Here is a 22,799-nt window from a genome sequence, read left to right on the forward strand (position 1 = left end):
TTTAACTTCCAAGGTCTCTGAAAACATTTGCGTGCTCGCCGCCGCCATTCTCCTCACTGTTCATTGGTCAATATACTTCCCGTGTATCCGTGCGCGCGCGCTCCTGCGTGTCACCTTGCTTGTTTGGTTTAGAGGTAAAGCACGGGCTAGTAGCTGAAGAGCAGTGCGAAGGCTGTGCTAGGGTTGTTACAGAGGGACTGTCTTCCCGGTAGGAATAACGGTAACCGGAGAGAGAGAGCGATAGGGACAATATGGCGGAAACATCCAAACCGAAAACCTCTCCTAAGGCCATCAAGTTCCTCTTCGGGGGTCTGGCGGGGTAGGTACCCGGGCTACAGGCCTCTCTCAGCATTCACACTAATATCAGCTCCGATGACAGCTAACTGGTCATCCCGGTGGGACATCATACTTGAGTTGGTGGAGACAACGAAAACAGCGTTAGTAACAGAAAGAGTATTCATAATAATGATTCCTAATAATTTATTTCATAACATTTTGTGCGGTATACCATTATCCTCGACGTCACCCTTGACCTTTTGACCAATAGCCTACATAACATGCACTCCCTCACCGGATTCAGACTTGTTGCCCATCAGAATATGAACCAAGCCGGGCGTACTCTGAAGAATATGCCCATGCATAATAAATAGAATGCTAAATGTATTGCCAGCTGGATTGGTGTATGTTAGAATAGGCCCACAGTAAACATGCTATGGGCATGGAGTTGTGGTCTTAATAAATGTCATGACCTCAACTACCCGCCTCTCGGATATAGACTCCTCACCTGGCATCACTCATAATGTATGTGTCAGAACTGATGTATCTGTCATTGTTGCTTGTGTTGTGTTGTGGTGTTATTTCCCCTAATACCAGTCTAATACAGACATTTAATCTGCTGGTTAGAACACTGTTCTAGTTGGAGGTGGGGTTAGAGAAAATACCTAGGTTATTGTTGCCATTTTGGGAGAGAGCTTATGACTGGTTCATTGGCATTAGGGTCGTATCATTGGTTTATTAGCACAAGGGAGCTTATGACTGGTTTATTGGCAGGAGGGAGCTTATGACTGGTATATTGGCGGGAGGGAGCTTATTACTGGTTCATTGGCGGGAGGGAGCTTATGACTGGTTCATTGGCGGGAGGGAGCTTATGACTGGTTCATTGGCGGGAGGGAGCTTATGACTGGTTCATTGGCGGGAGGGAGCTTATTACTGGTTCATTGGCGGGAGGGAGCTTATTACTGGTTCATTGGCGGGAGGGAGCTTATTACTGGTTCATTGGCGGGAGGGAGCTTATGACTGGTTCATTGGCGGGAGGGAGCTTATGACTGGTCATTGGTAGGAGGGAGCTTTTAACTGGTTCACTGGCAGGAGGGAACTTATGACTGGTCATTGGTAGGAGGGAGCTTTTAACTGGTTCACTGGCAGGAGGGAACTTATGACTGGTTCACTGGCAGGAGGGAACTTATGGTTCATTGACAGGCTTCCCTCTGTTGTTAAATAAAGTGAGAGGGAGGATTGTAAACTCTGGTAATAATGTTTGAGGATGGAGAGGCTAGGGCATTAAAGATGATATGATACTGTGTTATGTTGTTACACCGTAGTCCTTATGGTCCACTAATCACAAACTTTTTGCTGATATCGTTCATTATGCTGTGAAGATAAAAAATATTCAGTTTGCCAATATGGGTGATTTTTATTATGAAAATTGATTGGTACAACAAACAAACTAGGTATAAACTTCTCAATCTATTTATTGTTCTAGCATCATTTCAGTATTTTTTTCCATGTCACCTAGCATAAGTGTACGCACATGAATTTATAATCTACATTGCAGAACTAGAAGGTCATCATGGTCTCCTCTCCTCCAGAATGGGAGCCAATGTGTTTGTCCATGAACTTATCATCTACAGTGTAGAACTAGAAGGTCATCATGGTCTCCTCTCCTCCAGAATGGGAGCCAATGTGTTTGTCCATGAACTTATCATCTACAGTGTAGAACTAGAAGGTCATCATGGTCTCCTCTCCTCCAGAATGGGAGCCACTGTGTTTGTTCAGCCACTGGACCTGGTTAAGAACAGGATGCAGCTGAGCGGTCAGGGAGGGAAGGTTCGGGAGTACAAGACATCGTTCCACGCTCTGGCCTCCATCCTGAAGAATGAAGGCCTGGGTGGAATCTACACAGGGTACAGACTCTTTGTTTACCTTCTGCTGTTGTTTTCATGACAACAGGGTTGTTTTTGTGACAACGGGGTTGTTTTCGTGACAACAGAGTTGTTTTCATGACAACTGTAAACCCTCAGTAGCCCACATGAGCTACACAGGTCTGGTGGTCTCTTCACGTTAATGTTGTTGCTGACATGTTGTTGTTGACATGTTATTGTGGACCAGTCTATCAGCAGGGCTGCTCCGCCAGGCCACCTACACTACGACCCGGTTAGGCATCTACACGGTTCTGTTTGAGAAGATGACGGGACAGGACGGGACCCCTCCCAACTTCCTCATGAAGGTCTGAATACACTGCCATTTAAATGTCTCAAATGACTTCAGGTATTTCACCCCCCACAATGAAAAATATGTGTCAGTACCTCACGCATGTAAACTCTGACACTTCTGATCTGGGATGGATGATGGGTTTTCTGAAAATGACGGGGATGGATGATGGGTTTTCTGGAACTGACTGGGATGGATGATGGGTTTCTGGAACTGACTGGGATGGATGACAGGTTGTCTGAAACTGAATAGTATGGATGATGGGTTTCTGGAACTGGTATGTGTTATGGTAATTCCATTAATAGGAACTCTTTATGGAAGTAAGTACAGAGACAAAATTATCTTGGGACAATTTGGAGTTTATTATATATTTTCAAATAGAGAGATGCGTCCTAAGTCTTTCACAACAGGCCTGTAAGATACTGCACAGCTGTTTTATGTCCACAATACATAGGTTTCACCTAAAGGTGGGCTGTCCCCCACCTTATCCTTCCTGCCCTTGGTGTTTATCATCAAGGGGGCTAGGGGAACCTTGTAAAAGACAGTCGCCCACATTCCTGAAGAACAAAGGACAGATACCCTTATTGGTTTGGGCAGATTGACAGATGATCAGAGGACATAATAATCCACTACAGACATGTCAGAAACAAAGATCAGAGTTACACACCAGGTAGTAGTAAAGTAGACATGTCAGAAACAAAGATCAGAGTTACACACCAGGTAGTAGTAAAGCTGACATGTACATTAGTTCAAGAATTTTCACAACATGTAGATGACATGGCTGTCTGGAACTGTCTGGTATGGATGACAGGTTTCTGAAACTGTCTGGTATGGATGATGGGTTTCTGGAACTGTCTGGTATGGATGACAGGTTTCTGGAACTGTCTGGTATGGATGATGGGTTTCTGGAACTGACTGGTATGGATGACGGGTTGTCTGGAACTGACTGGTATGGATGACGGGTTTCAGGAGCATTCATGCTTTTTGGGTCAGGATAGACAAATACTTTGCTGGCTACAACCTACAATAGCTTTGTTATAATAAGTCTAAAATAAAATATATTGCAACTATTTCTTGTGGGTTTTCGAAGTACACATCCATTCATGGTTTTGGGGTAATATAGGCTAGGCCTGTAAAAGAGCAGGGGATTCTCGTCTTATCATGAAAATGTCAGTTATCGTAACCTATATTGATAGTTATTGTATCAATGTCATTCACAAATGAAAGAAAACATTGTGCCATGAAATTAAATAGCTTTGGCAGTGTTCATCTTCAATCTCGTTAGCAATTTTTATGATTATTCCAATTAGTAACTAAGTAGATACTAGTAAGCCTATTACTGGCTCATAAGCTATTAAAAATGCCAGTGGCAAAAGCCATAAAGGTCTCAGATGCTATTTGTGGTGGAGGAAAACTTAATAAGAAACGTTAGTCAGTTTAACACAATGATTAATGGTGTCTAGCGAAATATTCAAACTTGGCAGGATGTTAATTCTTGACAAAATGATCTAATTGGCTGTGATCGTTACTGATGTTTCATTTCTTCAAGGCTGTGATCGGTACTGATGTTGCATTTCTTGCAGGCTGTGATCGGTACTGATGTTGCATTTCTTGCAGGCTGTGATCGGTACTGATGTTGCATTTCTTGCAGGCTGTGATCGGTACTGATGTTGCATTTCTTGCAGGCTGTGATCGGTATTGATGTTTCATTTCTTGCAGGCTGTGATCGGTACTGATGTTGCATTTCTTGCAGGCTGTGATCGGTACTGATGTTGCATTTCTTGCAGGCTGTGATCGGTACTGATGTTTCATTTCTTGCAGGCTGTGATCGGTATGACGGCTGGGGCCATCGGAGCCTTTGTTGGGACCCCTGCTGAGGTTGCCTTGATTAGGATGACAGCTGATGGACGGTGAGACCAGACACACACACAGACAAACAAACATGCAGACACACACACATACATACAAACACATAGACACACACACATGTACAGTGTAGTGGAAACATCCAATTATCTGGAGATCTTTATTTTTCCCTCACCTATCTCTGACGTTTCCCCTCAATCTCTCCTGTCTCTTTCTTCCGTCACTGCCTCGTATAGTCTTCCCACAGACCAGAGAAGAGGCTATTCTAATGTGTTCAATGCTCTGGTCAGAATAACCAAAGAAGAGGGTGTCACCACCTTGTGGAGGGTAAGATAACCACAGCGTGAAAATATGTTCAGGAAGCCTCTAATGAATAATGAATCAGTGGTCAGTTCATTAGGTCATCACCACTGATTCATGGGTCACTATGGGGGCCTCTAATGAATAATGAATCGGTGGTCAGTTCATTAGGTCATCACCACTGATTCATGGGTCACTATGGGGGCCTCTAATGAATAATGAATCGGTGGTCAGTTCATTAGGTCACCACCACTGATTCATCTGTCACTATATTGGTCATTCCTGCAGACTGTGAGCTGTGTGGCTATGGCTTGCTGTACAAAGCTGTATGATCTGTGTCTGTTCAGGGCTGTATTCCCATCATGGCTCAGATCTGTTTGTCTTTTTCTCCAGGGCTGTATTCCCACCATGGCTCGTGCTGTTGTGGTCAACGCCGCCCAGCTAGCTTCCTATTCTCAGAGCAAACAGGCTCTCATAGAGACAGGTAACGCCTGACATTTGACCCCTGACCCAGGAATGTACACAGAAACGCTGTGTACAGGTCCACTCTTCCCCCTCACTTATTGGCTACTTCGACTTACTGAATCAATATTAATTCCCCCTCACCTATTGGCTACTCCGGATACATTTCTCCTTCTGATTGCCTCTTTTCCTCCTCTCCTGTTATCTCTTTTGTTCCTTCACCCTCCTCTGCGTTTCCCTCATTTTCCCAGTCATTCCCCTAAACAGTTTGACATCTTTAAGCTTCCACTTGCTGTCTCGACACACTGCCATCAGGGTTTTAATTATTTTTTTAACCTCTCTAACAATGGACCTACAGCAAATAGTTAATAGCTCTCTGCAATCAGGCATTTTCCCAACGTCTCTAAAAACAGCTGCCATTAAGTCCTTATTAAAAAAGAAAACACTGGATCCATCTATAATAAACAACTATAGACCTGTATCAAATCTCCCTTTTATAGCCAAGATCATTGAGAAGGTTGTCTTCAATCAACTCAAGCAGTCTCTTAGACAAATTTCAGTCAGGTTTCCGACCTCACCACAGTACTGAAACGGCCCTGATTAAAGTTTTAAATGATATACGGCTGAATACTGATTCAGATAAAATAACAGTTCTGGTTCTATTAGATCTCAGTGCAGGATTTGACACTGTAGATCATATGACACTGTAGAACACTTATAGATAGGCTGGAAAATTGGGTAGGACTCTCCGGGACAGTCCTTGATTGGTTCAGATCTTATCTAGATGGCCAGAGTTACTTTGTCACCACTGGTAATCATGAATCTGATAGGGTGGCTATGACATGTGGAGTTCCACAGGGATCAGTTCTCGGACCGCTTCTGTTCAATCTCTATGTGCTACCTCTGGGCCAAATTCTACAGAACAACATTAACTACCACAGCTATGCCGATGATACTCAAATATATATGGCTCTCGAACCATATGACAACAGCTCAATAGACTCTCTGTGTCACTGTATAGAACACATAAATACCTGAATGGACCATAACTGTTGCCAAACACATAAATACCAAAACTGTCTACAATTAAACCAAGATAAAACTGAGATTATTGTGTTTGGCAACAAAAGTATTAGTAAAGAGCTGGATTCTCTGGCCCTTAAAACCAGGGATCAAGTGTGTAATCTTGGTGTTCTGAAAGACTCAGACACATTTAACAGTCATATCAAAGCAATCACCAAAACAGAATTCTATCATCTAAGAAATATAGCCAGAATCAAAGGCTTGGTGTCCCAAAAAGACCAAGAGAAGCTCATCCATGCTTTTATCTCTAGTAGGGTTGACTACTGTAATGGCCTCTTAACTGGACTCCTGAAAAAGACTGTAAAACAGCTGCAGCTCATTCAGAATGCTGCTGCTAGAATGTTAACCAGGACAAAGAGAACAGAGCACATCACTCCGGTTCTTGCATTGGGTTCCAGTCAGTTACAGAATACATTTTAAAGTGGTGCTTTTAGTTTATAAATCTCTGAATGGTTTAGGACCCAAATACATTTCTGATATATTTGCAGAATATAAACCAAGTAGGGCTCTTAGATCCATGAACACAGGTCAGCTAGTAGAGCCCAGAGTCTTAACTAAACATGGAGAAGCTGCGTTTAGCACTTATGCTGTACACAACTGGAATAAACTACCAGAAGAGCTAAGACGTGCCCCAAACGTATCCATTTTTAAATCCAGGTTAAAAACACTTCTCTTCTCATGTGTCTATGACAGAGCACTTAAACTTAACCACACTGTTTAGCCTTATAGATTCCTATGTTTTTCTATCCCAATTTTTATCTTTATATGTTTTCTTATTGTATTTTTTCTTATTATGATGTATTAATTTGTGTATTTGTTTTAATGTTATTGTTCTTTGATATATTTTTCCTTGTAAAGCACATTGAATTGCTTCGATGTATGAATTGTGCTACATAAATATTCTTGCTTGCTAAGCTGCTCTTTGCTTTTCCCTTAACCCCCCTCTGCTGTTCCCCTGCCACTCTCCTCTGCTGTTCCCCTGCACCTCTCCTCTGCTGTTCCCGTAACCCCACTCTGCTGTTCCCCTGTCGCCCCCCTCTGCTATTCCCCTGCCACTCTCCTCTGCTGTTCCCTTGTTGTTCCCCTCTGCTGTTCCCCTGATTGATTTGGCTACTGGGGAATCTAAATCGATACTGTCCCCCCCCCCCCCCCCCCCCCCCCCCCCCCGCAGGGTATTTTGTCGACGGAATCTTCCTTCATTTCTGTGCCAGTATGATCAGTGGTCTGGTAACTACAGCAGCATCTATGCCTGTGGACATTGTGAAAACCAGGATTCAGAACATGAGGATGATCGATGGAAAGCCTGAGTTCCGGAACGGCCTGGTGAGTCATCTGTTGTAAAAGGGCTTTTATTAACCGCAGGATGAATACAAATGTATCCTCCCATCATCTACCTGTCATTTATCCTCCCACCCTCGACCTGTAATTTATCCTCCCACCATCTGCCTGTCATTTATCCTTCCACCCTTTGCCTGTCATTTATCCTCCCACCATCTACCTGTCATTTATCCTCCCACCCTCTGCCTGTCATTTATCCTCCCACCATCTGCCTGTCATTTATCCTCCCACCCTCTACCTGTCATTTATCCTCCCACCCTCTACCTGTCATTTATCCTCCCACCCTTTACCTGTCATTTATCCTCCCACCCTCTACCTGTCATTTATCCTCCCACCCTCTACCTGTCATTTATCCTCCCATCATCTGCCTGTCATTTATCCTCCCATCCTCTGCCTGTCATTTATCCTCCCATCCTCTGCCTGTCATTTATCCTCCCGCCATGTTATTTAATACCATAAGGACCATTGTTATTTGATCCCATGAGGCACCGTTGTTATTTGATCCCATGAGGCACCGTTGTTATTTGATCCCATTAGGGCACCGTTGTTATTTGATCCCATGAGGCACCGTTGTTATTTGGTCCCATGAGGCACCGTTGTTATTTGGTCCCATGAGGCACCGTTGTTATTTGGTCCCATAAGGCACCGTTGTTATTTGATCCCATAAGGCACCGTTGTTATTTGATCCCATTAGGGCACAATTGTTATTTGATCCCATTAGGGCACCGTTGTTATTTGGTCCCATGAGGCACCGTTGTTATTTGGTCCCATGAGGCACCGTTGTTATTTGATCCCATAAGGCACCGTTGTTATTTGATCCCATAAGGCACCGTTGTTATTTGGTCCCATGAGGCACCGTTGTTATTTGATCCCATGAGGCACCGTTGTTATTTGATCCCATGAGGCACCGTTGTTATTTGATCCCATGAGGCACCGTTGTTATTTGATCCCATAAGGCACCGTTGTTATTTGATCCCATGAGGCACCGTTGTTATTTGATCCCATGAGGCACCGTTGTTATTTGATCCCATGAGGCACCGTTGTTATTTGGTCCCATGAGGCACCGTTGTTATTTGGTCCCATGAGGCACCGTTGTTATTTGATCCCATGAGGCACCGTTGTTATTTGATCCCATAAGGCACCGTTGTTATTTGGTCCCATGAGGCACCGTTGTTATTTGGTCCCATGAGGCACCGTTGTTATATGATCCCATAAGGCACCGTTGTTATTTGATCCCATAAGGCACCGTTGTTATTTGATCCCATAAGGCACCGTTGTTATTTGATCCCATAAGGCACCATTGTAATTTGATCCCATAAGGCACAATGTTTTATGGAGCAATTTCCTTAAAACAATTCTTTCAGACGGTTCTTCAACAAAACTAAAATAACAACAGCTGTTTCCCTGCAGAATAATTTTTTTATCTCACAGATTGATGGACGGTCTGTCATTAACTCTGTCTTTCTCCCCCCATGTCCCTGGCAGGACGTCCTTGCGAAGGTGATCCGTAATGAGGGCTTCTTCTCTCTGTGGAAGGGCTTCACTCCTTATTATGCCAGATTGGGTCCTCACACCGTTCTCACATTCATCTTCCTGGAACAGATGAACAAGGCTTATAAACTCTACTTCCTGAACTAGAGACTAGAAATACACAAAAACACACACAAACTCACACACACACAAACACACATGCCGTGTGAGTGACTTCATAACCCCTGTCATGTGACCCTTTCTTCTGACCCCTGATGAAGCACCATGCGTTACTTCTGAGGACTGAGAATGTAACATCTGAGCCCCCTACCCAGGGTGACATGCTACAGTTCACACACACACAAACACACACACACAGCAGTGTTGTCTTTACATCTTTTTTAAATGTAGATAAAGTAAAATGACGTTGGCACTTGCCACAAGCAGCACCTGAATATTATTATAACATTAACATTATAAAATTATAATAATATAACATGTTAATATTATATTATTATAATATTACCGTGTAGTATTTCACTCACCAACCATCACACAGGACTGTTTATTATAGCCTGGTAGCCACTGGATAGGTTATTATAGCCTGGTAGTCACGGGACCAAAACCTCTGAAAAGTTTAACATTGGACATCAACGTTCTTAGTTGTTGCAGATATTGATCCACCGTGCTGTCTACTTGGTCATATTGCTGATTCTACATTTAAGAAGGGGTGCGAAGAAGACCGCTTGATTACTGTACTGTAACCATTATTTAATTTAATGTTTATAGAATGATGTCTTACCGGCCCACGTTTTCAGACCCTAATCACCATGCCAACACACAGACCGACTCATGCCAGGAAGGGATATTTCCGTAACCACGGAAACGGAACTCTATTAAACCTTGATGAAGTTGGCTGATTAAAAACATTTCATTTTGGGAAAACAAGCTTTTGTTTTTGGTTATTTTACATGGATTTTGGATTTAACAGTTAATTACCAGTTGTATTGGTTTTGTTCTCTGATGGATTGATGATGGGTGGTAACCCAAAGATTTTTAAATATTGTCTTTGGTAATCCTTACATTTCTCCAGCAGAGGGTGTCTTTCATTGAACCTAAAGTCTCACAGGCACACACACACACACACACAGTAATATTACAGTAGATGTGGTCTAGGGTTTTATCATGTCTATAATATTACTGTAGACGTGGTCCAGGGTTTTATCATGTCTATAATATTATAGTAGATGTGGTCTAGGGTTTTATCATGTTTATAATATTACTGTAGACGTGGTCCAGGGTTTTATCATGTCTATAATATAACTGTAGACATGGTCCAGGGTTTTTTCATGTCTATAATATTACTGTAGACGTGGTCCAGCGTTTTTTCATGTCTATAATATTACTGTAGACGTGGTCCAGGGTTTTATCATGTCTATAAAATTACTGTAGATGTGGTCCAGGGTTTTATCATGTCTATAATATTACTGTAGACGTGGTCCAGGGTTTTATCATGTCTATAATATTACTGTAGATGTGGTCCAGGTTTTTATCATGTCTATAATATTACTGTAGATGTGGTCCAGGGTTTTTACATGTCTATAATATTACTGTAGACGTGGTCCAGGGTTTTATCATGTCTATAATATTACTGTAGACATGGTCCAGGATTTTTACATGTCTATAATATTACTGTAGACATGGTCCAGGGTTTTATCATGTCTATAATATTACTGTAGATGTGGTCCAGGGTTTTATCATCTCTATAATATTACTGTAGACGTGGTCCAGGGTTTTATCATGTCTAAAATTCCACTGTGAACATATGTCTATGATAACAGCATTAAAGTCACATTAGCTGTTTTCTAAATCAGCTCAGCTATGCTATATAAAGTGAATAGCTAAGGTAATTATAAACCAGCTGCTAAGCCTAGCTAGTTATGACTACACACTTGCAACATCAACTTCTGATTAGCTCATATTCAGAAAGAGGAATCATGGCTAACTAGTTAATATATCCTCTGAGCACCACATTTCTAAGGATAACTGATGTAGCTGAAACTGGTCAAATAAGAAAGAAATAAGTATATCTGGATTCTTCACTGCAGTGCAAGAAGATGGAGAAATGTGTGCCACTCACCAATATATTTCAACAAAGATTTCTAGAGTATAACACATTTAGGAGTGGAGTGTGTATGGTATTGTGATTTTATCTAGGGGGGTGGAGTGTGTATGGTATTGTGATTTTATCTAGTGGGGTGGAGTGTGTATGGTATTGTGGTTGTATCTAGGGATGCAGTGTGTATGGTATTGTGGTTATATCTAGGGGGGTGCTGTGTGTATGGTATTGTGGTTATATCTAGGGGGGTGGAGTGTGTATGGTATTGTGGTTATATCTAGGGGGGTGGAGTGTGTATGGTATTGTGGTTATATCTAGGGGGGTGCAGTGTGTATGGTATTGTGGTTATATCTAGGGGGGTGCAGTGTGTATGGTATTGTGGTCATATCTAGGGGGATGCAGTGTGTATGGTATTGGGGTTATATCTAGGGGGGTGCAGTGTGTATGGAATTGTGATTATATCTAGGGGGGTGCAGTGTGTATGGTATTGTGGTTATATCTAGGGGGGTGCAGTGTGTATGGTTTTGTGGTTTCATCCAGGGGGTGCAGTGTGTATGGAATTGTGGTTATATCTAGGGGGTGCAGTGTGTATGGTATTGTGGTTTTATCTAGGGGTGGAGTGTGTATGGTATTGTGGTTATATCTAGGGGGGTGCAGTGTGTATGGTATTGTGGTTTTATCTAGGGGTGCAGTGTGTATGGAATTGTGGTTATATCTAGGGGTTGCAGTGTGTATGGTATTGTGGTTTTATCTAGGGGTGGAGTGTGTATGGTATTGTGGTTATATCTAGGGGGGTGCAGTGTGTATGGGTTTGCCAAGATAATCCATCCACCTCACAGGCGTGGCATATAAAGATGCTGATTATTGCAGAGGTGTGCCTTAGGCTGGCCACAATAAAAGGCCACTTTAAAATGTGCAGTTTCTCTGTATTGGAGCACCATTTGCCTCACGCAGTTCAATACATCTCCTTCGCATAGAGTTGATCAGGTTGTTGGTTGTGGCCTGTGGAATGTTGGTCCACTCCTCTTCAATGTTTGTGCGAAGTTGCTGGATATTGGCAGGACCTGGAACACGCTGTCGTATACGCCGATCCAGAGCATCCCAAACATGCTCAATAGGTGACATGTCTGGTGAGTATGCTGGTCGTGCAAGAACTGGGATGTTTTCAGCTTCCAGGAATTGTGTACAGATCCTTGCAACATGGGGCCGTGCATTATCATGCTGCAACATGAGGTGATGGTCATGGATGAATGGCACAATAATGGGCCTCAGGATCCCGTCACGGTAACTCTGTGCATTCAAAATGCCATCAATCAAATGCATCTGTGTTTGTTGTTCATTACACACGCCTGCCCGTACCATAACCCCACCGCCACCATGGGCCACTAGATCTACAACGTTGACATAAGCACACACACACAACGCCATAAACACGCTGCCTGCCATCTGCCTTATACAGTGAAAACCAGGATTCAACCGTGAAGAGAACACCTCACCAAAATGCCAGATGCCATAAAATGTGAGCATTTGCCCACTCAAGTCGGTTACATCGATGAACTGCAGTCAGGTCGAGACCCCGATGAGGACATAAAGCATGCAGATGAACTTCCCTGAGACGGTTTCTGACAGTTTGTGCAGAAATTCTTTGGTTCTGCAAACCGATTGTTGTAGCAGTTGTCTCAGACGATCTTGGAGGTAAAGATGCTGGATGTGGAGGTCCTGGGCTGGGGTGGTTACACATATATTAGCGTTTTATTGGCCTCCTGTAGTAAATTGTATATTAGGGTTTTATTGGTCTCCTGCGGCCGTATGTCTTGGACACTCGGGTGAAGAGAGGGGCGGAGCTGTCAACTGATCACCACCTGGTGGTGAGTTGGATCCGATGGCGGGGGAGGAAGCTGGACAGACTCGGCAGGCCCAAGCGTACTGTAAGGGTCTGCTGGGAACGTCTGGCCGAGTCTCCTGTCAGAGAGATCTTTAACTCCCACCTCCGGCAGAGCTTCGACTGGATCCCGAGGGAGGCTGGAGATATTGAGTCTGAGTGGACCATGTTCTCCACCCCCATTGTCGAAGCGGCCGCTCGGAGCTGTGGCCGTAAGGTCTCCAGTGCCTGTCGAGGTGGCAATCCCCGAACCCGGTGGTGGACACCGGAAGTAAGGGATGCCGTCAAGCTGAAGAAGAAGTCCTATCAGGCCTGGTTGGCTTGTGGGACTCCTGAGGCAGCTGACGGGTACCGACAGGCCAAGCGGGCTGCAGCCCGGGTGGTTGTGGAGGCAAAAACCCGGGCCTGGGAGGAGTTCGGTGAGGCCATGGAGAAGGACTATCGGCTGGCCTCGAAGAGATTCTGGCAAACCATCCGGCGCCTCAGGAGAGGGAAACAGTGCCCTACCAACGCTGTATACAGTAGAGGTGGGCAGCTGTTGACCTCAACTGGGGATGTCGTCGGGCGGTGGAAGGAGTCATTCGAGGATCTCCTCAATCCCGCTGTCACGTCTTCCATTGAGGAAGCAGAGGATGAGGGCTCAGAGGTGGACTCGTCCATCACCCGGGCTGAAGTCATAGAGGTGGTCAAGAAACTCCTCGGTGGCAAGGTACCGGGGGTGGATGAGATCCGCCCTGAGTACCTCAAGTCTCTGGATGTTGTGGGGCTATCTTGGTTGACATGCCTGTGCAACATCGCGTGGCGGTCGGGGACAGTGCCTCTGGGATGGCAGACTGGGGTGGTGGTCCCACTTTTTAAGAAGGGGGACCGGAGGGTGTGTTCCAACTATAGGGGGATCACACTTCTCAGCCTCCCCGGGAAAGTCTATGCCAGGGTTCTGGAGAGGAGAATACGGCCGATAGTAGAACCTCGGATTCAGGAGGAACAGTGTGGTTTTCGTCCGGGCCGTGGAACACTGGACCAGCTCTATACCCTCTACGGGGTGTTGGAGGGTTCATGGGAGTTTGCCCAACCAATCCACATGTGTTTTGTGGATTTGGAGAAGGCATTCGACTGTGTCCCTCGCGGCATCTTGTGGAGGGTGCTTGGGGAATATGGGGTCCTGGGTCTTTTGCTAAGGGCTGTCAGGTCCCTGTACAACCGAAGCAGGAGCTTGGTCCGCATTGCCGGCAGTAAGTCAGACTTGTTCCCAGTGCATTTTGGACTCCGGCAGGGCTGCCCTTTGTCACCGGTTCTGTTCGTAATTGTTATGGACAGAATTTCTAGGCGCAGCCAGGGGCCGGAGGGTGTCAGGTTTGGGGACCACACATTTTCGTCTCTGCTCTTTGCAGATGATGTTGTCGTGTTGGCCCCTTCTAACCAGGACCTTCAGCATGCACTGGGATGGTTTGCAGCCGAGTGTGAAGCGGTGGGAATGAAAATCAGTACCTCCAAAACCCGAGGCCATGGTCCTCAGTCGGAAAAGGGTGGCTTGCCCACTTAAGGTTGGTGGAGAGTGCCTGCCTCAAGTGGAGGAGTTTAAGTATCTAGGGGTCTTGTTCACGAGTGAGGGAAGGATGGAACGGGAGATTGACAGACGGATCGGTGCAGCTTCTGCAGTAATGCAGTTGATGTATCGGTCTGTCATGGTGAAGAAAGAGCTGAGCCGCAAGGCGAAGCTCTCGATTTACCGGTCAATCTACGTTCCTACTCTCACCTATGGTCATGAGCTTTGGGTCATGACCGAAAGGACAAGATCCCGGATACAGGCGGCCGAAATGAGGCGGCCGAAATGTATTCTATATAATAATAACTTGATATATGATAAAGAGATTGTGGTTATGATCTGGGTGGGCTGCATTATTGGGACAGTGATCAGCTTTCATGTGGGTGGATCTCTGTCACATCATTTTATAACTTCCTCCATCTGTCTCACTTCCTCCTTTTGCTTTCTCACCTCATCCTCTGGCTGCTCTTCTTCTTGCCTTTCTTAACTCCTCCGCTTGGGCTCTCATCCAGTTGACAGGAGTCACTGACATAGTAGTGGGTGGATGAGTCACTGACATAGTAGTGGGTGGATAAATCACTGACATAGTAGCGGGCGGGTTAGTCACTGACATAGTGGGTGGATAAATAACTGACATTGTAGTGGGTGGGTGAGTTCCTGAAATAGTAGTGGGTGTGTGAGTCACTGATGTAGTAGTGAGTAGGTGAGTCACCGACACAGTAGTGGGTGGGTGAGTCACCGACATAGTAGTGGGTGGGTGAGTCACCGACATAGTAGTGGGTGGGTGAGTCCCTGACATAGTAGTGGGTGGGTGAGTCCCTGACATAGTATTGAGTGGGTGAGTCCCTGACATAGTATTGAGTGGGTGAGTCACTGACACAGTAGTGGGTGGGTGAGTCCCTGACATAGTAGTGGGTGGGTGAGTCACCAACATAGTAGTGGGTGGGTGAGTCACCGACACAGTAGTGGGTGGGTGAGTCCCTGACACAGTAGTGGGTGGGTGAGTCCCTGACACAGTAGTGGGTGGGTGAGTCCCTGACATAGTAGTGGGTGGGTGAGTCACTGACACAGTAGTGGGTGGGTGAGTCCCTGACACAGTAGTGGGTGGGTGAGTCCCTGACACAGTAGTGGGTGGGTGAGTCCCTGACATAGTAGTGGGTGGGTGAGTCCCTGACATAGTAGTGGGTGGGTGAGTCCCTGACACAGTAGTGGGTGGGTGAGTGAGTGAGTCCCTGACACAGTAGTGGGTGGGTGAGTCCCTGACACAGTAGTGGGTGGGTGAGTCCCTGACACAGTAGTGGGTGGGTGAGTGAGTCCCTGACATAGTAGTGGGTGAGTGAGTCCCTGACACAGTAGTGGGTGGGTGAGTCCCTGACACAGTAGTGGGTGGGTGGAGATTTCAGTCTCCTCTTCATGCTTCTCCTGCTTTGCTCTCTGTTTACGTTTGTGAAAAGTCCTTTTGAAACCATTCATGTTTACTCTGCACAGTGACTATTGCAGAGTCGAACAGGTTGAAGAAGGCCACACCCCCTGTGTCCTGAGTATCAAAGCCCAGGGAGGGTTTGGGTGGAACATTGCACCACATATGCTCCTATTCTTGTAAATGTCAGCAAACTGTCTGACTGTCTGCCTTTCTATGAGTACCAGTATTCACTTTTATAGCAATTTGAGCTACATTTTGCTTGTCTGTTGGATCGCCAGTCTTCACTCCCCACGTGCATCAATGAGCCTTGGCCACCCATGACCCTGTTGCCAGTTCAGCGCTTTTCCTTCCTTGGACCACTTTTGACCACTGCAGACCAGGAACACCCCACAAGGGTTGCAGTTTTGGAGATGCTCTGACCCAGTTGTCTAGCAATCACAATTTGGCCTTTGTCAAATTCCCCCAGATGCTTACGCTTTCCCATTTTTCCTGCTTCTAACACATCAACTTTAAGGACAGAATAATATATCCCACCCATGTGTCTCTCTCTTTTCATTTAATCCCAGTATCAATTCCCTGCAGGCATTTTTCCTCCTGTCAGGCAGTGATTGTCAAAAAGTATTTGTTCTTAATAGACTTGCCTGGTAAAATACAGGTAAAATAAAAATGTTTTTAAAAAAGGACGAAAAGAGAGAATGGTATTCTCTCAGTTTAATAACATGAATACAGGTAGATATTCTCTAAATTTTACATGAATACAGGTAGATATTCTCCTAGTTTAACATGAATACAGGTAGATATTCTCTTAGTTTAACATTAATACAGGTAGATATTCTCTCAATTTTACATGAATACAGGTAGATATTCTCCTAGTTTAACATGAATACAGGTAGATATTCTCTCAGAATAACATGAATACAGGTAGATATTCTCTTAGTTTAAAATTAATACAGGTAGATATTCTCTTAGTTTAACTTTAATACAGGTAGATATTCTCTCATTTTACATGAATACAGGTAGATATTCTCTCAGATTAACATGAATACAGGTAGATATTCTCTGATTAACATGAATATATGTAGATATTCTCTCTGTTTAACAACATTAATACAGATATTCTCTCAGTTTAACATGAATACAGGAAGATATTCTCTCAGTTTAACAACATGAATACAAGTAGATTTTCTCTCAGATTTGACAATATCAGTACAGATAGATGTTCTCTCAGATCAACAAAAACTGGATAGATATTTTCTCAGGTTAACAACATCAACGTCAATCAATACATTTTTGTAAATTTGCCTTTTTTCCATTCTCTCCTCTCTCTCTCTCTCTCTCTCTTCTCGGTTGCCATATAAGGAGATAACAGGCAGGCAGACCAATCAGACACTGACAGGCAGGCAGTAAGAACTGTCGTACTTATAGTGTGTTTGTGACCACTTCCTCTCATCTCTCGTCTTCATTCTCTCAAACTGAGTCAGGAAACCAGAGTACCGTTAGTTACAGGAAGTTTGTCAGTGTTTGTGTGTTCACTGATTAACTTTTCATTCACTATAGTTCAGCCCTGTAGAATGGCTTTTGTCCCACCTTTGCAGATATTTTTATCCTAACAGCAATGGGTAACCCTGGTGAAAACCTTCTGGTGAACACACAGCAGTCCGTACCCAGTCAATACCCAGTCAATGCCCAGTCAGTGCCCAGTCAGTGCCCAGTCAATACCCAGTCAATGCCCAGTCAGTGCCCAGTCAGTGCCCAGTCAGTGCCCAGTCAGTACCCAGTCAATGCCCAGTCAGTGCCCAGTCAGTGCCCAGTCAGTACCTAGTCAGTACCCAGTCAGTACCTAGTGAGTGCCCAGTCAGTACCCAGTCAGTGCCCAGTCAGTGCCCAGTCAGTGCCCAGTCAGTACCTAGTCAGTACCCAGTCAGTACCTAGTGAGTGCCCAGTCAGTACCCAGTCAGTACCCAGTCAGTACCCAGTCAAACTTGGACATCCCCAGATGGCTGAGATGATGGAGGTAGGGTGTTCAGTGGTAGCTGACTGCCTCATTTCCACAAGTGTTATTCTGAGAGGTTTGGTTTGAATTGACATGTTTGTACCCTGAGTGTTATTGATTTGGGATTACTAAGATGACTAAGAAAGGTGCAATACATTTTTTTGAGGATGTTTTAGTTGCATGACTTTACATTGCTTCAATTTATGAAGGAAAATATATGTAAACAAGTGCAATCAGCTGGTCACGTCTCTCAGAGAGGTGGAGAGAGAAGGATGACTGAGACAAAGGAGATAGAGAGAGAGAGAGAGAGAGGAGACAGAGAGAGAGAGAGAGAGGAGACAGAGAGCAAAAGGAGACAGAGAGAGCGAGGAGACAGAGAGAGAGAGGAGAGAGAGAGAGAGAGAGAGAGGAGACAGAGAGAGAGGAGACAGAGAGCAAGAGGAGACAGAGAGAGCAAGGAGACAGAGAGAGAGAGGAGACAGAGAGAGCGAGGAGACAGAGAGAGAGAGGAGACAGAGAGCAAGAGGAGACAGAGAGCAAGAGGAGACAGAGAGAGCGAGGAGACAGAGAGAGAGAGGAGACAGAGAGAGAGGAGACAGAGAGAGAGAGAGAGAGAGGAGACAGAGAGAGAGAGAGAGGAGACAGAGAGAGAGAGGAGACAGAGAGAGAGAGGAGACAGAGAGAGGGACAGAGAAAGGGACAAAGGAGACAGAGAGATGGACCCAGAGACAGAGACAAAGACAGACTAACAGAGACATAGAGGCAGAGAGATATAAACAGTGTGTGTGTGTGTTGGTGCATGTTGTGTAAAATATCTGCCTGAAGGTGTAGATTCTGTAGCTGTGTTATTTTTCGTGTCCAAACATGTTCCTGCTACGCTGCTATGTGTCTGTGTCTCCTGGGTTTAGGAGACAGCTCTGTGTTCTTCTGTATCATCAAAGCAGTGTGTGCTGCCGGCCCCAGCAGGAATCGAACCGACAACGCTGTCACTACTACACAATCAGAGCCTTTTCTCACAGGTCAGGATTCTTCAAAAACAAATATCATCCTTTCTGTTTTCAGGATCTCGCCCTTCACTCAACTCTCCCCCCTTCTCTCTCCTCTCTCCTCCCACTCTCTCTCCCTCTCTCTCTGATTCTCTCCCCCATCCCCCTCTCTCCTCTCTCTCCTCACTCTGCCATTCCAATGGCCTCACAAAAAAGGGCCAACAAGGATATCTTCTGAAACTCTTCTGAATCCAGTTATAATCCTTGTAGTTGTGAAATACACTATGACCATGTACATCAATACAAACACACAATCCCTGTCTGATGCTAACAATCTTGTCCGGCTCATAGGTTCATTTACACAACAATGTCTTGGAGTGTGCAATTACATTACATATTTCTCAATGTGCTCTCTTTAAAGGTTTATGACATCATCTCCCAATGTCTAAACAGTAACTAAACTGAAAGATTTCAAAGCTGAGTTGGAACATCTTGTAGGCTGGTATTGGGAGGATCAATGTACCCCAATCACACATGTGAATTTACTTGGTGTCTGTTCTGTGTGGAGTGTGTCTGTTCTGTGTGGAGGGTGTCTGTTCTGTGTGGAGGTTTTCTGTTCTGTGTGGAGGGTGTCTGTTCTGTGTGGAGTGTGTCTGTTCTGTATGGAGTGTGTCTGTTCTGTGTGGAGTGTGTCTGTTCTGTGTGGAGTGTGTCTGTTCTGTATGGAGTGTGTCTGTTCTGTGTGGAGTGTGTCTGTTCTGTGTGGAGTGTGTCTGTTCTGTGCGGAATGTGTCTGTTCTGTGTGGAGTGTGTCTGTTCTGTGTGGAGGCTGTCTGTTCTGTGTGGAGTGAGTCTGTTCTGTATGGAGTGTGTCTGTTCTGTATGGAGTGTGTCTGTTCTGTGTGGAGGCTGTCTGTTCTGTGTGGAGAGTGTCTGTTCTGTGTGGAGTGTGTCTTCTATATGCAGTGTGTCTGTTCTGTGTGGAGGGTGTCTGTTGTATTGAGTGGGGTATTCCATGTTGGTGGTAGACAGAGGTATGTTTGAGGTTGACACCAGACCTTTACTTTGAAGGGCCTAATGAATTGCCTGTTGGGACAGGCTGAAGGACCCTATTGGATGACATTGCAGCCAGGGGTTAGAGGGTAGAATGTTCCAACCCTGGAGCAATGGTACTGGATCTGGTGAGGGCTTTGCTGATTGGAGCATTCCTGTGGTTAACTAGCCAATCACAAGGAGTTTGGTGCATCAGAAGGATCTATGAATGGGAAAAGGGGCTGAGGCTTCACTTGGTAATTTTGTTATAATGACCTAGAACAAGCCTTAAATAATGTAACTATCTGGTTAATATCAGTATTTTATAAATTTTATAACAATCTCTTTCTCTCTTCCCTTCTCTCCCTCTAACATCCTTCTCTCTTCTTCTTACACTCCATCTATCCACTCTCTCTCTCTCTCTTTAAGTTTACAGGATGTGGTTTAGCATATCTCTCAGTCTACAGGCAGTCTATAGTAGGCCTGTGTGGGGGGGGATGGTTAAGTTTCACTTTAAATTGAGCTTTATATTATGTAACTACTTGACCAATAACGGTAGTTTTTGTACATTCAGGTTATCTCCTCTCTGTCTGTCTTCTGTAAAGTTACAGGATGTGGTCTTCTGTAATTCAGAGTTTTTCACTACACCTGTTTTTGCCAGCAGCAGCAGGAAGACAACAGCAAAGGAAGACAATCCACAGCAAAACACATAGTGATCATAATCACCATTTGAACCAACAGACATGTAGAGCACATCATAGTATTTACTTTAAACCAACAGACCAGTTGAGGACTGCATCATGGTAATGACATTAAACCAACAGACCTGTAGAGTACTTTGTGGTAATGACATTAAACCAACAGACCTATAGAGAGCTACATCATGGTAATGACTTTAAACGAATTACCTGTAGAGCAACTTATGGTAATGACTTTAAACTAAAAGACCTGTAGAGCACCTTATGGTAATGACATTAAACTAATAGCCTGTAGATTACATCTTGGTAATGAAATTAAACCAAGAGACCTGTAGAGAACATCATGGTAATGACTTTGAACTAAAAGAAATGTAGAGTACATAATGGAAATGATATTTAACCAGCAGACCTGGAGAGTACATCATGGTAATGACTTTAATCTAACAGACCTGTAGATCACTTCAAATTGATTATGTGAAACATTCTCTTTGTGACATACCACTTTTTCATTTAAAAGCTATTTTCTCTTTACCCTACAAAATATTTATTTTCATGTCTTCATGTAATTTATTAATGTTGTAATTTATTCATTGTCAGGAAATTTTGGTTGATTTTGTCTTGAAAAGCAATGGAAAAAAGTCCACACACACACATTTATATTTATATGTACACACACACAGAAATGCAAACACATATACAGACATTATTGAAAAATTATTGAATACACAAACACAGACACTCATACTTCTGCAGACAATAACAGCTGGACACTGGAGCCAAGAGGTCTCAAAAGACACCCACCAACATGCACACACAGAAACACAGACACACATACAGACCCACACATACAGAAACACAGACACACATACAGACCCACAGACCCACACACACAGAAACACAGACACACATATAGACCCACAGACCCCCACACACACAGACCCACACCCAGAAACACAGACACACATACAGACCCACACCCAGAAACACAGACACACACAGACATATAGACCCACACCCAGACACACTCACAGACACAGACCCACACACAGACACACACACACACACACACAGACCCACACACAGACACATAGACCCACACACAGACACAGACCCACACACAGACACATAGGACCACACACAGACACAGACCCACACACAGACACATAGGCCCACACACAGACACACTCACAGACACACTTAGTGAGAGTGGCTGGGACAGGTCTGGCATTGTGCAGGACTGAGTGAAATGTAGAGCAGAACAGGGAGGAATCAATCACTTTAAAGACAAGTTAACTTTTTTAATTTGACTGTATTTTCCACCTTATCAAATGAAAAATGTATGAATCACACCCATTTTAGGGTGTCAAGAGGAATGGCAAAGTTTGCTTTGCAACGGTTTCTTATCCGGTGTGTTTTCAGAGGCGTTAGAGCATAGAAGAGTTGTCAATGTCTAGTTTTTATTCTGGGCTTTGTGTTGAGTCTGCTGTAGGTGTCTGAACACATGAGGACCAAAGTATCAAAGCAAGTCACGCTGACCAAGAATACAAGGGCAATGAAATTCATAATTCAGCCTTGTTAGTTTCAACATCAGACTTCTCCCAGCCTGAAGTTAATGTCACAATGCCTAAATACACACAAAGCAAAAGAAAACACTTCCTCAACAGAATGGCAGTGTCAGGGACCTTCTGGCTCTCTCTCTCTCTCTTATGTTCCTCTTTATCTCTCTATCAATTCGTCTCACTCCCTCTGTCTCTGTAAGTGTATTTAGACTAAAACGTACGTGTGGTGATCATTTAATCTAAATAACATTTAGTTTATAACATGGGACTCTTTTTCAACACTGTTCAGATGTTAATTCGAAAGGTGACATGCAACAATTGACATTTTTTGCCGTTTACACTCGTTTTTCTTTAACTCAGACACAAATCATATAAATATAACTATTGTATAGTCAAAATGTCCTCAACAGTGTCAGGGCTTGGGACATTGTCACTCTAACATGTCAGTTTCAATTTAAAGGGCATTATTACCATAGGATTTGTTAACACTGCCAAAGCAAATGGAATATGAAAAATATAATGAACTAAAGTGAAAAATAAAATAAATCTGTA

The 22,799-nt window shown here is 44.2% G+C and overlaps 1 protein-coding gene across 1 annotated transcript; it reads left to right on the forward strand.

Moving 5' to 3' along the window:
- Positions 1–89: 89 nt before the first annotated feature.
- slc25a11 (solute carrier family 25 member 11) lies at positions 90–9,957 on the forward strand. The gene is made up of 8 exons (XM_034290536.1): positions 90–319; positions 2,031–2,183; positions 2,389–2,506; positions 4,312–4,400; positions 4,593–4,683; positions 5,050–5,140; positions 7,373–7,524; positions 9,025–9,957. The coding sequence occupies exons 1-8, from the start codon at positions 252–254 to the stop codon at positions 9,175–9,177; spliced, it is 915 nt and encodes a 304-aa protein (XP_034146427.1). The 5' UTR covers positions 90–251; the 3' UTR covers positions 9,178–9,957.
- The last annotated feature ends 12,842 nt before the right edge of the window (positions 9,958–22,799 follow it).

The sequence above is a fragment of the Esox lucius genome, chromosome 24, assembly GCF_011004845.1.
Source record: "Esox lucius isolate fEsoLuc1 chromosome 24, fEsoLuc1.pri, whole genome shotgun sequence".
NCBI lineage: Eukaryota > Metazoa > Chordata > Actinopteri > Esociformes > Esocidae > Esox > Esox lucius.

Excerpts from the sequence above, each read along its gene's own strand:
- slc25a11 (XM_034290536.1), top strand. The coding sequence starts at position 252 with ATGGCGGAAACATCCAAACCGAAAACCTCTCCTAAGGCCATCAAGTTC. Across the intron at positions 2,184-2,388 it reads CTGGGTGGAATCTACACAGG|TCTATCAGCAGGGCTGCTCC; the intron begins GTACAGACTCTT and ends ATTGTGGACCAG. Across the intron at positions 7,525-9,024 it reads CTGAGTTCCGGAACGGCCTG|GACGTCCTTGCGAAGGTGAT; the intron begins GTGAGTCATCTG and ends TGTCCCTGGCAG.